At 36.6% G+C, this 14,879-nt stretch overlaps 1 protein-coding gene across 1 annotated transcript in view; it reads right to left on the bottom strand.

Annotated features, from left to right (window-relative positions):
* The window catches only part of LOC129729416 (elongation of very long chain fatty acids protein AAEL008004-like), a 96,179-nt gene that overhangs the window by 17,959 nt on the left and 63,341 nt on the right, over positions 1-14,879 (bottom strand). The window contains exon 2 of the mRNA XM_055687974.1: positions 11,554-11,986. Within this exon, the coding sequence (XP_055543949.1) occupies positions 11,554-11,808 (255 nt within the window). The 5' untranslated portion in view covers positions 11,809-11,986. The remainder of the gene's footprint in view (positions 1-11,553; positions 11,987-14,879) is intronic.

The raw sequence follows: 14,879 nt of genomic DNA, 5'->3' as shown, positions 1-14,879 counted from the left end.
TGTGTGTCCAACCACAAATGGTGACTTCTCAACACTGTTAGAAATTTGTAATTTTCATTATTAGGATTTGTTTGCTTTCGCAATCAGGACTTATCGTTCGTAGGGATTTAAACCTACTTGTCAGAAAAGGGGAAGTAAACTTACAACTAACTTAATTGCTAACTTATTGGCTATAAAGAGAGCTTATCGTAGCAATTGAGGATTGCAACGATTTTTGTCGAAAATTGTTAATAATTTTATTTGACATAGCTTCTAATGGTTCAACACCAATAAGTCTATGTAATTCGAGTGTACCAAACCAAGGAGGACGCTTCAAAATCATTTTCAGAATTTTATTCTGAATCCTTTGGAGCGTTTTCTTCCTTGTTGAACAGCAACTTGACCAGATCGGTAAGCATTGCTGGTCTAAAAATTTGTTTGTAAATCAAAAGTTTGTTCTTTAAACAAAGTTTAGAATTCCTGTTAATAAGAGGATATAAACATCTCGTATATTTGATGCACTTGGCTTGTATACTCTCAATATGCACTTTGAAAATAAGTTTTTTATCATAAATTAGTCCCAAGTACTTAACCTTGTCGGACCAACTTAAAATAACCCCATTCATCTTGACAACGTGATTATTGTTTGGCTTGAGGAAAGAAGCCCTAAGCTTATGCGGAAAAATTATCATTTGAGTTTTAGAAGCATTGGGAGAGATTTTCCACTTTTGCAAGTAGGAAGAAAAAATATCTAAACTTTTCTGCAATCGACTGCATATGACACGAAGACTTTTTCCTTTTACGGAAATGCTTGTGTCATCGCAGAACAATGACTTTGTGCATCCTGGAGGCAAATCAGGAAGATCTGAAGTGAATATGTTGTACAGGACTGGACCCAAGACTGAACCTTGAGGTACACCTGCTCTGACAGGAAATCTATCAGATTTTGAATTCTGATAGACAACCTGCAGAGTTCGATCAGTAAGATAATTTTTTAAAATTTTGATTAGGAAAATTGGAAAATTAAAAGTTTGCAATTTCGCAATCAAACCTTTATGCCAAACACTGTCGAATGCTTTTTCTATGTCTAAAAGAGCAGCTCCAGTGGAATAACCTTCAGATTTGTTAGCTCGTATCATATTAGTAACTCTGAGCAATTGATGAGTTGTGGAATGCCCATGGCGAAATCCAAACTGTTCATTTGCAAAAATTGAATTTTCGTTGATGTGTGACATCATTCTGTTAAGAATAATTCTCTCAAACAGTTTACTTATTTAAGAAAGCAAACTGATTGGTCGATAACTTGAAACTTCAGCTGGGTTCTTATCCGGTTTTAAAATGGGAGTAATTTTTGCATTTTTCCATAATTTGGGAAAATATGCAATTTTGAAGCAGCAATTGAAAATTTTCACTAAAAATTCCATTGTGCTCTCAGGGAGATGTTTGATTAGTATATTAAAGATTCCATCGTCACCAAGTGCTTTCATATTTTAGAAATTTTTAATAATTGATTTAATCTCATTCAAGTTAGTTTCAATTATTTCACAAAATTCAAATTTGAGTTATGAACACTCTCAAACTGCTGAGCAAGTCTTTGAGCCTTTTGTTCATTGGATACAAGAAAACGTTCACCATCTTTTAAAACTGGAATAGGCTTTGAAGGTTTCTTAAGAATCTTCGACAGCTTCCAAAATGGTTTTGAATATGGTTTCAATTTTTCAACTTTAGTCTCAAAATTTTGATTTCTCAGAAGAGTAAATCTATGTTTAATCTCTTTCTGTAAATCTTTATAAATAGTTTTAAAAACAGGGTCACGAGAACGTTGATATTGACGTCTGCGGACATTTTTCAAACGAATTAGAAGTTGAAGGTTTTCGTCAATTATTGATGAATCAAATTTCACTTGAGCCTTTGGAACAGAATAATTCCTGGCATCAACAATTGCACATTTTAATGCTTCCAAAGCGGAATCAATATTCACTTCGTTTTGCAAATCAAGCTCATTATTGAAATTTCTCTCAATATGAGTTTTGTATCTTTCCCAATTAGCCTTGTTATAATTAAAAACAGAGCTCATAGGGTTTAAAACTGATTCATGTGATAAAGAAAAAGTTTTTGGAAGATGGTCAGAATCAAAGTCAGCATGTGTGATCAAATTACTACATACATGACTTTGATCTGTTAGCACCAAATCAATTGTTGAAGGGTTTCTTACAGAAGAAAAGCATGTAGGACTATTCGGAGACAAAATAGAATAGTATCCTGAAGAACAATCATTGAATAAAATTTTGCCATTGGAATTACTTTGAGAATTATTCCATGAACGATGTTTAGCGTTAAAATCGCCGATTATGAAAAATTTCGAACGATTTCTGGTGAGTTTTTGTAAATCACCTATAAAATAATTTTTGAGCTCGCGTGTGCATTGAAATGGTAAATATGCTGCGGCAATAAATAAAATCCCAAGTTCAGTTTGAACTTCAATTCCCAAAGTTTCAATAACTTTCGTCTCAAGATGGGGAAGAGCACGATGTTTGATTCGGCGATGAATAACAATTGCAACTCCACCGCCGGAACCCTGAATCCTATCATATCTATGAACCACCTAATTGGGATCATATTTTAATTTTATGTTAGGTTTCAAAAATGTTTCAGTAATAATTGCAATATGCACATTATTTACTGTTAAAAAATTAAAAAGCTCATTCTCATTGGCCTTCAATGAGCGAGCATTCCAATTTAATATTTTAATTGTTTTATTTAAAATCATTGCTAAATTTTAAATTAGAAACAATTTTAATAGTAAAATTTGTGCCTATTTGAATGGCTTCAAACATTGATTTTGCCTGCAACATGGCGTTCATAAGATCGAACATTGCCTGTTGCAAAAAAGAAAGTTTACCTGCCGTAATAGGCCCCAGGCAGTTGACATTAGAAAAAATATTTTCGGCAGCAATATTAGCTGGAGTAACAGGTGTACAATTATTTTCTAGCGTGTTTTGCTTACCCATATTAACGGTCATTTTCGAACTACCAACACTAGGCGGTATAATGTTCGAACTACCTGTAACCTGTGCATAAGTTAAACGGGTATGCAAAGGAGTAGGTACACTATGCGTCACTGGTACGCTTGGAGAATTTTGTTTTGAAGTTGGTTTTAATTGAGAAATTGAATTTTGTTTACCTTGCCTTGCCTTAACAATTGCTAAACGGACTGGGCATTGATAAAAATTTGACATATGGTTGCCGTTACAATTCGCACAGCGAAAATTTTTACTCTCTTTCACAGGACATGTGTCCTTTTTGTGAGAAGAGTCTCCATAATTAAGACATTTTTGGTCCATGTTACAGAATTTGGAACCATGGCCAAAACGTTGGCAAGTACGGCATTGGGTGATATGCTTTTCACCTCCGCCATACTTCCTATAAATTTCCCACTTTACACGCACATTATACAAAGCATGTGCTTTTTCAAAAAATTTTAAGTTGTTAACCTCATTGCGGTTAAAATGAATTAAATAATTAACAAGGGAAATTCCAGCTCTCTGACTGTTTTCGCCTCGTGATCTTTGTTTCATTAGAATTACTTGGGTAGGGGCTATGCCAAGTAATTCTGTTAAAGTAAGTTTGATTTCATCAACGGTTTGATCGTTGGTGAGACCTTTCAAGACAACCTTGAACGGCTTGGCGTTCTTGGTGTCATATGTAAAAAATTTGTACATCTTGTCAGTTAAATACTGGACAAGACGATCACGACCCTTTACTGAGTCGGCTAATAAGCGGCATTCACCTCTACGGCCAATTTGATAGGTAACTTTAACGTCAGAAACAAACGTTGAAAGTTCCTTTTTGAATATATTAAATTCAGAAGAAATAGTTACCACAATAGGTGGAACTTTCTCCTTTTTTAAAGATTTTATATTTTGTATAGTTTCATTATTGGCAACTTCCATTTCACCAGCTTCTTGCTCAGGCAAAATATCAAATGGATTGTCACTACAGACACTCGAAGTGTCAGAAAGAGATGCCTCTCTTTTCCTCCCCGCAGCGATGCGAGGTTTCTTTTTCCGTCCAGCCATTTCAGGTGATACGAAAAAAGTTAAAACAAATGTTAAATTCAAAAGTAGGTAGTCTTGAGAAAGTCTGATGGGAAATAACTTTCAGGTAGTCTTTAAAAGACACACTGACAAAACACAAACTTTGAAGCTATAGGCAGTCAAAGACCAGTCCACAAGCAACCGGAAAAGCGTCTGACCTGTAGGACAGTTCAAGACGCACTGATATTCTGCTGTTTACACGATTGATGATATTCTTCGGCAGAATACAGAAATTATATATTTTCCATTATATTGCTGTTCTAAACTGTCGCGTTATTGCTATTTATTGTCATTCGGAGAGTGCGACAGTCGAGATGTCGCCCGGGCCGAAGATCGACACAAAAGAGAATCGTTAACCACCCGTGTTGGCTTCTCGTCACACGATTCTCTCAAATAAAGAAGCGTACAGTTGAACGCTGCTGTCGAAGTCTGCGAGTGAGGCAACAGTACTTTTCGATACGGTGTCATGCAGAAATGTCAACTGTTCGACACACTGGTCGGTAATATTACAGATATGCGATTGCGTAAATCCGATTTTGAATTGAACAATTGTTCTTTTGAGAACAAATAAAACACTTATTTGAAGAGTTATTAGCTTTTGGTACCAATAGCAGTATAGTGACAGCCTGAGCGGTAGATGCATCTGCGCTTTCCCAAGCACGGTCGGCAGAGTTATGGACCTAGTAAATTGGGAATGCATCATTTGGCCTATACAAGAGCTTCATCAGATAATAAACAGACATTTCATCGGATATTAAATGGAACAACTGAAATTTGAAGAACACAAATGAATATTTGAAGAGTTTTTTCTCCTCTCCTTTCACATACTGAGGAGAATGACAAGCATGCGAGCCAGAATGAATGAGATGTATTTTTTTTCGAACGTTGTAGAATGGTATAACTGGAAATAATTTAGTCACACCTAATTAAAGCAAAAAAAAAAATAATACACGGAACATGTACGGAAAAATATATCGCTTCACAACATTAAAATGATTACCCCTAATTGAGTGAATTTCCAAAGCTATTTCAAAAAAATATTGACATAAGACAGGCTGTCGTAATTCTACGTTAACCTTGCGGTCGTTTCTTATAAACAACCTCTTCCACTTTTTTTTTCTCGGACAAAAAGGTATCAAATTTCTTACTTAGAATATAATATAAATCCCAGTGTTATGGATAGAAATTTGTTTTTTTCTTTCAAGCAATTTTCTCTTTGCTTGTTTCCAAATTCTACATCGTATACCTATAAATACTTGAAACATTTGGTAAAAAATGAAACGATTGCTCTACATGTAATATTGTTGATAATTGGATGCTGATTTTAAGATTCTGATACTTTTTCCACCTTTTATTTTATTTATATTTATAATAAAAATGCTGTTGAGGCTACGCACAGGTGTGTGTGTGTGTGGTATATCTCAGTTAAAATGCAAGATACTATACTACACGATGTGGACCCGATTGAACCAGCATAGCATAGGAAAGCTGCTGAGGACACGCACAAATGTGTATGGTTTAATTGAACGATTATTAGATTTTTATTTTTAAAGCCAAGCTTTTTGTGGACCCCACTGCGACCAGCAGTTTTGATTCTTTACACTTTTTGTGTTTATTTTTTTTTTATTTTTGCAGTGTTCAATTATTGAGATGTTACTTGCTGCGTGCTACGGTGCTTGTATTAACCTAGATTTACAATTCCTTTATCTTCTTTATCGCCCTTATCCTCGCTTTAAGCATTTTACTAACATGCGATGGATGGATAAGGTTCTAGAAGGTTTAAATAATTGTTTTTAATCTGGACAACAGTTTCGTTTTGAAAATAAACCCATGCTTATTGGCAAAGCAAACTTTGTAACCTTGCAGATATGAAGCTCCACTCTAGTGACTAGTGGAATTTCATAATAATCAACGTAAAATGTCTACAAATAATCACAAGAAGGGAAGCAATATTTTTTTCATTCTAAATTTTAATTCATTTTTCAAAAGTTACATACAAAGTTTTTTACTTTACTGTGATAAATAAATCTTTACGCACATTTAAGATAATGAGCTTTTTCTGCTTTTCTTTAATAAAAAGGTATAATCTCTTCACAAATTCACAAAAACCCACGAAATGCCGCGAAAGTAATAAAAAACAGCAACATTCTATGACAATCATGAAACATTTCGATTTGCAACCTGCGAAATTCATGAAAACCAGCAACAAGGACAAAGCTAAAGATTAATGGACACCCAGATGGCGATGAAAGGTCGTTGTCTACGCAACCAATAACATGGAACAGTACTACAACCGCTCTCTCACAACGCGATTTTGTCAGTCCTAATTGAATTTCGCGCTTGGTGACCTGCATTCCTGAGAATTCCTGAAAGTGCAGCCATAAAGTCTAAGTTTCAAGATGAATGAGGGAGGCCTACAAGTCAGCATCTTTTTTAAAATAATCGATGTTCTCCTGAATTTTCCCGGTTGGCAATTAAATATTTATCGATTTCCGGAACTCGATAGATACGGAACGCAGCGTGAGCCAGTATAACATGAATAATACGTGCCTACAGACACCACAATATAACTGAAAATAATTTGACACAGCACGTGCTTTTAGTTAGTAATGCAAAGAAATTATAGATTGTGCGGTTAAATTACCATACATTTAATTAAATAAAACAAATGTTTCTTGTTCTTACCAGAGAAAAAACCACTTTATTCAGTATTTTCTAAAGAAAAGCGTTCCGCGAAACTACCGCGAAATTCGAATATTTTCTATTTTGACAACCGCGAATTTTCAACTTTTTTGCCGCGAATTACCACTGTCTCTAGTTATGACGAACGGCTTAAAACGAGAATACAACTTTGATTTTTAAGAAACTGTGGTCTGTGGGGGTGGTCTGTGTAATGTCCACGGTCCTTACAAAATGTTCAGAATTCATGTGGGCAGTTGTCCGCGGAGGGGGAGGAGTCAAAATCATTGAAAATTTGTCCACATGGAATGTGGATGGCCCCTTATCAATTTCTCTGTTTGCTAGTATGAATATTTTCAATAAGATTTCTATTGGGGCTACGCACAGGCAAATAGCTTCTATATCTCAGTAAAATGGAAAATTTTATATTACACTAGCTGACCCGGCAAACTTCGTCCCGCCTATTTTAATGTTTTATTTAATAATTTTAAGCATTTCAAATTCATTGATTCCTTGCGATTGGATTATATCGTTTAAAAATGATTGGTTTTATCGGAATGACAACATCTTCGAATTTTGGCATTTGTACATGACCTCTATTTCGGATATGTATTGGTCAATTCAGTTATTTTCGTTGTTTTCAAGAAACTGAAAAAGGTCATCTTCTAATTCAAAATGATGTCCAGGGTCAATGCTTGGCTACATCATTTCGATTACGGACATATCCATATGTAGTAGTACTCGGTTATTTTCGGCTTTTTCCAGAAGTTGCCATTTTTCAATTCAAACTGGTGTCTAAGGACAATTTATAGCTCCTTGCATCATTCTGGATCCGGTGATACTCATATTGGGTGGTACTTGATCACTTTGGGCTATTTTTCAGGAACCACAAGTCGCCAACTTGGATTTGAAAATGGCATTTGGAGACAATTTATGGCCTCTGAGCGTCATTCTGGTTTAAGGAACACCCATATTGGGTGTTATTTGGTCATTTTCGGCTGTTTTCTAGAAACCGGATGTCACCATCTTCGATTTTAAAATGGTGTCTGTGGTCGATTCTAGCTCCTGTGTATCATTCTGGTTCCGAAGATACTCATATTGTATGGAAATCGGCCATTTTTGGCAGTTTTTTAGAAACCGGAAATCGCCATCTTACAATTCATAATGGTGTCTGAGGTCAATTTGTGACTTCAGTGCATCACAGCAATTCCGGAAATTCCCATATTGAGTGGTATTTGGTAGTTTGCCGCTGTTTTCAGAGACCGAAGTCGCTATATTGGATTTCAAAATGGCATTTGGAAACAATTTTCGGCCTCCGTGCGTCAATCTGATTAAAGAAACGCTCATATTGGGTGGTATTTGATCATTTTAGGCTGTTTTCCAGACACCGGAAGTCGCCATTTTACAATTCAAAATGTTGTCTGAGGTCGATTTGTGGCTTCAGTGCATCATAACAATTCCGGAAATACCCATATTGGGTGGTATTTGGTTATTTGTCGCTGTTTTTCAGAAACCGGAAGTCGCCATCTTGGATTTCGAAATGGTATTTGGAGACATGCAAGAAAAAGGAAGGGTGTTACACCTAAAACATTCACCTGCCGAATTTGGTTAATTTACCTGGTTTGTTCTCGAGATAAAATAAGATAAAATTTCACGCCGATCGGTTCGGTAGTTTCCAAGCCTATATGAATCAGACAGACAGACAGACAGACAGACAGAGCTGCATTTTTATATGTTTAGATGATGTGGACCCGATTTAAACCAACATACCATAGAAAAACTGCTGGGCCACGCACAAATTAAATCACACAATTAACTGTTATGCGTCGTACACAACGCATGAAGGGAGAGGAGGAAGTTGAGTTTGCGTTATTTATTGTAACAAATAAGAGAGGGGGTGGTAGTTGTGACAGTTATGTACGATGAAGTTAAGGGAGGTCAACGGGCAGGACTTGATTTGTTTATTCTTCATTTACATTTGGTCTTACTTGTTTTGGCACCAAAAGATTGAGTAACTCATCACGTAGAGCTTCGTTGCCGCAAGGTTACAGAGATCGCTTTGACAAGCGATTGATGGTATATTCGAATCTTAGTAAAACCAAGCCATTCGTTGGAACAAGGTCTTTAAGTGAAAACAAAAATATGTTTAAAAATAAAAGATTAAAAAACTACTGGTTGCAAAAAAAAGTGTCAGTGGTGCCTCGGAAGAATTTTCGCATTCCCGAAAATCCTGTTTTCCGGGAATATGTTTGAAAACTGAGGAATATCGGGATGATGTCCAGACACCGAAAAACGGCCCTAATGGACATTTTGAATTTCCAAAATAGTGACTCTGGTGTCTGGAAAAGAGCCACACTTAAAGAATTGGGATAACGTCCAGAGACTGAAAATCAACTTTGCAGGCTATTTGGAAGTTCAGGGGGGTGACTTCCGGTTTCCAGGAACAGCTGAAATGTATTCAGCACCTCATATGAGTACTTTCGGAATCGGGATACTGGGATAATCGGGATCGGGGTGAGGCCCGGTACCAGGAATCATGCCCTGGTGCCATTTCGAAATACAATATGGTGACTTCCGGTTTCCCTAATGTCATCTAATATGAATATTTTGAAATAGGAATGATGTTCAGAGACCTCAAAACGACACCAGACGAACTGGAAGTCAACACCTTGAATTTCAAAATGGAGTGTGAAGTTGATTTACGGTCTCTGGACATCATCTCAATCCCGGAAATACTCATATTGGCCAGTGGTCGAACATTTTTGGGTTCTTTTCCAGAAAATTTTTGGGTATCAATTAGATTCCGAAAGTATTCATACGAGGTAGTCAATTTGGTCAATTTAGGCTGTTTCTCGGAAACCGGAAATCATCATCTTATATTTCGAAATGGCGTCTGGAGTTGACTTACGGTCTGTGGGCATTATCCCGATTCCGGAAATACCGATCTTGCGTGGTATTCGAACAAATAAGGTTCTCTTGCAGTTACTGGATGTCAGCATTTCGGAGTCCAAACTGGCATCGGGGGTCGTTCTCCGGTATCTAGATAACATCCTGGTCCTTAAAGTACCCAGATTGGATTATATTCGACCTTGTATTATTTGATAATTTTTTTGGCCACTGGAAGCCCCGGTGGAAACCCAAAACCATCAAACTGACCTGCGGAAATAATGTGAGCTTTGCATCTGATTTTTTCAAATATTTATAAAGTTTCTTATTTTCGTTGCAGAGGTAACATTGATTTCAAAGTAAATAAGTTGCTGATTTTTTTAGTGCTAGAATTATCGAAATCGGATAAAAACTGCAAATTTACAAGGATTGAAATTTGTGGGTTCCCGGGTAACCTGACGGACACGTAAGAGTGTTTATGGTCGAGTACATAACGGTTGAAAAAAAAAACACAAAAGTTATTTATTCTCATTTTTGGAGCCAACACTAAGAACGTTGTTGGGGCCACGCACAAGTGTGTGTGGTTTGTGTAGTGAATATCTAGTAAACATCGGAGTTCTAAGACTTGAAACCGGTTCAAACCAAAAGAAAAAAGAGAAGTGCGTCAAAGAACGCAGAGTAATAGTTCATCGGATTAGTCGTTTCTCCGTTTGTTCATGGGAAAATTTCATTGAAATTCCTCAAGACTTGACGCACTTTCGAGGTGGCTAGGTACCCAAAAATTCACAGGAACGTACTGCCTCCTATTTTCTAAACAAAGTGCTTAAATTTTATTAAGTATTGCGGGAGTTGATCCTAATCCAAAATAATCAGACCCGTGTTTGTTGCTGGGTCATTTGGGCGGTCAAAAAATTCAGTTTTTTTTTTCGATATATTTAATGTTCGAAAATTTAACCAGTGTTATTTTGGTGCACATTTTTTTTGAGATACTATTAAGGAATTTGCATAAGGCTGATACAAATTTCGAATATATTTTAGGTCTAATCCGGGAGGCCAAAATATATATAACACCGAAAAGTGAATAACGAAATATCTTTCATAATATTTTGAATGCAAGTTACGGCGTTTGTATGAGCGTTGAAAAATAGCACATTATTGTTGTTATTAATCATTTGGCTTACCTTTTGACGACACTCTCACTATCACTGGTCTTGTTTGTCGCTAAATTAAAAATATATGCTATCAAAAAATCAAAAATATTCACAAAACGGCTCGAATATTCATTCTTCCTCTTCCGTTTTCCAACATTTTTAAAAAGAGGGAAGCTGACCTTAAATAAAAATTATCATCAGAAATCAAATTTTTACCAGATAATCGAAGAACCCATACTATCATGCGCATGGAGTAAAGGTTAAATGATCAATGAATACTTCCTTGCAGAACTTCAACCCTAGAAAATAGTTTTTGTTAATTTGACACCTTGCAATATTGCCCATTTTTTCTAACAGTGCGCTTGTTTTTTCTCGACATTTTTTTTAATTATTAAGGGAATATTAAAACCTAAATTCTGGTGTTTGTTGTTTGTCGATGTGTTAACACCGTAATAACCACTCATAAAAATTTATGAACAAAAAATCGGGAGTCAATTTGTTTTGATTTTTAATTTCTTTTATGCAAATCAAAATATGATTATCTTTTCGGGGTTAAGTGTGCCAAAATTGTTAATAAGGCTCATTTTTGATTTTATCCAGAAGGTTTTTCACGAAGATCTATACACTCAATCGACTTATAGTGACTGATAGGAAGAAATGTTTTTAAAGTCTCAAGAACAACTACTGTACCTTCAGTGCACAAACAAATCGATATAACCATTCGGCTTGAACTATGAATAAAAGTTTGACGCGACACTCACCTCGAAAAACAAGTACACACTGACTAGCACCTGCAGGAAGTTGTACACCACCAGCAGTTTCTGCATCTGGAACGGCTTCCGGTTGGCCATATATTTCGGTCCGAAGTTGAGCACGAAGTACAGATAGCTGGCGATGATGGTGAGACCGGGCACCGGGGACGAAATCAGCGGCCAGTGGTTCGTCCGCGGGTCTGCCAGCTCGGTGAACAGAAAGTCCCAATAGTTGGAGGACGTTGTTTCGTTGACGGTCGTCATTTTTGTGTGTGTATTTCAGAAGATTTTCTTATGTACTATTTAAAATAGTTCACTGTTTACGTTTGACTGTTGGTTGTGTCGATGTTGCTCTAAGACTAACTATGGCTAGTTCTACAGGAAGATTACAAACGCCGTTTCTCGGAAGTATTGGATACAAGGAAGCGCATTCGTAGATTATCTGAAAATGTAAAATGAGAAAAATGTTTCGCTTAGAAGGATGATTAAGGAAATAAATGCTAAATAGGCAGAATGGAAAAAATGTGACAGCAGTTATCTATTTGGTCGACGTTGGCGAATGGCGACTCGCAAGTACCGTAACTTATTGAAAAAGGTGAATAGCTTTTCCGTACGCGGTGTGGGGAAAAGCACCGAACATGTGGAAGTCCTTCAAAAATCCAGTTATGGTTGCCGCACCAAGTGAGACTTCCACAGGGGGTGTATTCGTGCTAATAGGACGAACATCATGGCGGAGGGGTACCATTCTCCAGATCTGCGTGGAAAGCGACAGACAAGGGGTTTGATGTGCACAGAACTCGCAGGTACTAATGTGGTTGGCATTGAACGAAATACCGTTGGAATCAAGCACACACAACGCCGTATAGCGTTACCGATGTTTCGCTGTAAGCGTATCCTTTAGCAGAATTAGCGCGAACTTGCAAAAACAACATCGCAGGCGCGCGGACGCACGCTTTTCTCGATATGGCTCCACTGTCAGACCCCAGGCTTCGCAAACGACGGCAAGCACCTCTGTGGTTAGCGAACTCGTTCTTCGTTGTTGGATTGTGCACTCCGAGTTTGCCGGTGAGCGGAGATTCTAGATTTTCTAGAAGCTAACTGGTTTTTCATCCCAAACTGGTAGGTGTGCAGAGAGACCTTTCAAATGTAGGTCTGTGGTGCGTCAATTAGCAATGTATGGAGCTCGGAATTTTGCCCAATAAAGAAAATATGAGACGACCGTTGGATAGTACTTCGGCCTAATCTGGATTTTTTTTTGCTTAGTTCAGCATTTCTGAAAAATGGCTTCATTTGAATTGAAACAAGGTTATATACCAAGTACAACTAAAGAACAAAAAGCTAAGCCCAATTTAAATAATATTTAACGACTTAACTCAGCAGATCATCTTCATCGGTTAAATCATTTCCGTTCATAAAATGATACGACATAAAAATTTTTATATGAGTTAGTCTCATAATTATCATACTGAACATACGATTAAAAACCTGTATTCAACACGATTCCCGGGATAGGTTCGGGCACGTGTAGCTGTGATCGTTACTTTTTGATAACTTTTTTTACAGGTTTCCTGAAACTGAGCGTAGATTAACTATAAATTATATTTTATGAGTTTCAAACTAGAACGACGACCAGGTTTAAAACTGCGAAGCTCATTAACTCAATAATTAATATGTCAGTTTCTTAGTACGATACGGCTAGTGAGAGTGAATCAATAGAGAGAGAAATAATCACCATATAGGTATGGTAACAGATAGTCAAAGCGCGAACGCATATTGAAATATTTGCCGCCAGCAGAATTGCAAGAAACCGGAAAATTAGAATATAAACGAGAAAACGTGCCAACAAACCTTAGCGAAAAGGAATTTCTAAATGTATTAATGAATGGGCAACGGACAGAATCAGAGCTTATGGGTAATCTTGTTAAGAACGAAGAAATTGAGAATAAAATTGGTTCGGAGGAAGAGTCAGACGATGGCGCTGAATTCAATGTGACGAGGGCAGTGTTGAGAGCAAGTTTTTTACCTGGCAACAAGGACAATAATAACAATCAGAATGGTGGGAATAATACTTTAAATTCCATATCAATTAGTTTAAATTCAAAAAATATAGATCAGCTACACAACAAAAATTTTCAAAAAACTGTCCACATATTAGCATCCTTTTACTCATCTTTTGAAAAAACAGATCTTAAATCGGACAAAAACTGAGCTCAAAACGGTGATTCTACAAAACCGGTTTTGGCATAGTTTTAGTATATTTTCCACAAAGCAAAATAATATCGAATATTTTTGAGCATTAATGGTAATTCGCTAATATCTTAAAGTGGTAGTCAAATTATATCTTATTTAAAGTAAAAAAGTCACAGAAATCGAATGGTAGGTGTCTGATCTCCACATATTAGGTCCACATATTAGGACAAACTCTTAGAATTTCGATATTTGGCCTCAAAACAAAATGGCGTCGAAAAAACCACAAAAAATACCGGTTTCTCAAAAATTCAAAATGGCGCCATTGTTGCCCCTTAAGTTGAAATATGTTCAAACTCAGGGAAATTTATTTTCGCATCAAACTTCATCAAAAAATCATACATAGGAGCCAAGGCAAAAAAAAATGTTGCACTGTGTTATAGTCTAAGCAGGATGCCTGATTATTGCTTCACTGCATTTGATTTTTCTATAATTCCGGAATGCCTCTGCAAAAGCGAGTCAATGTGAATAGTTTGCATGCAAGGCTGTGTTAAATTTCCGACTTGTATGCAGTTAGCTACAATGTGCTGTCGACAAGTATCAACTATGGAGTCCCTGAACCAAATGTGTGATGAAGCTTCACATTGAATGAATTGAATATTCGCGAAATTGAATTGATCCAAAGTACTAAGCAGAGCTCGAACACGGTTTTTGTGTAATAACAAAATAATCGTGCACAGCGCTGATTATTAGAATAACAGGGAAGGAAAAATTATAATTTCTAGTTATCAAACCAATGAAGCTTAATAGAATTTCTTCAAAGTGAATGAATTGACGACCTTATTAACAATCTTGAACGATGGCTGTTCCCTCACTTCACTGACTCATATGATTTTTTTTCGATTTTACTCCCTGTCCTTTTCTAGCCTTTCAATTCTTGAATTTGTCCCTGCCATTTATAGATACTTAAAAAGGAAAATCGCTCATAAACAGCATGCAACACCTCAAGTAAGGTTCTCGTTGCTACCGATAGCACACACTGGAGTATTCTCCATTAAAGTTTTTTTCCTGTTCTTCTTTGCTTTTTTCCCTTGCTCAACAATATGTTCTGATTCACACGAGTTTTTTTCTGACGAACGCAAACTCGG

This window comes from Wyeomyia smithii, chromosome 3, assembly GCF_029784165.1.
Source record: "Wyeomyia smithii strain HCP4-BCI-WySm-NY-G18 chromosome 3, ASM2978416v1, whole genome shotgun sequence".
Taxonomy (NCBI): Eukaryota; Metazoa; Arthropoda; class Insecta; order Diptera; family Culicidae; genus Wyeomyia; species Wyeomyia smithii.
This window is presented reverse-complemented; position numbering and strand designations above follow the sequence as displayed.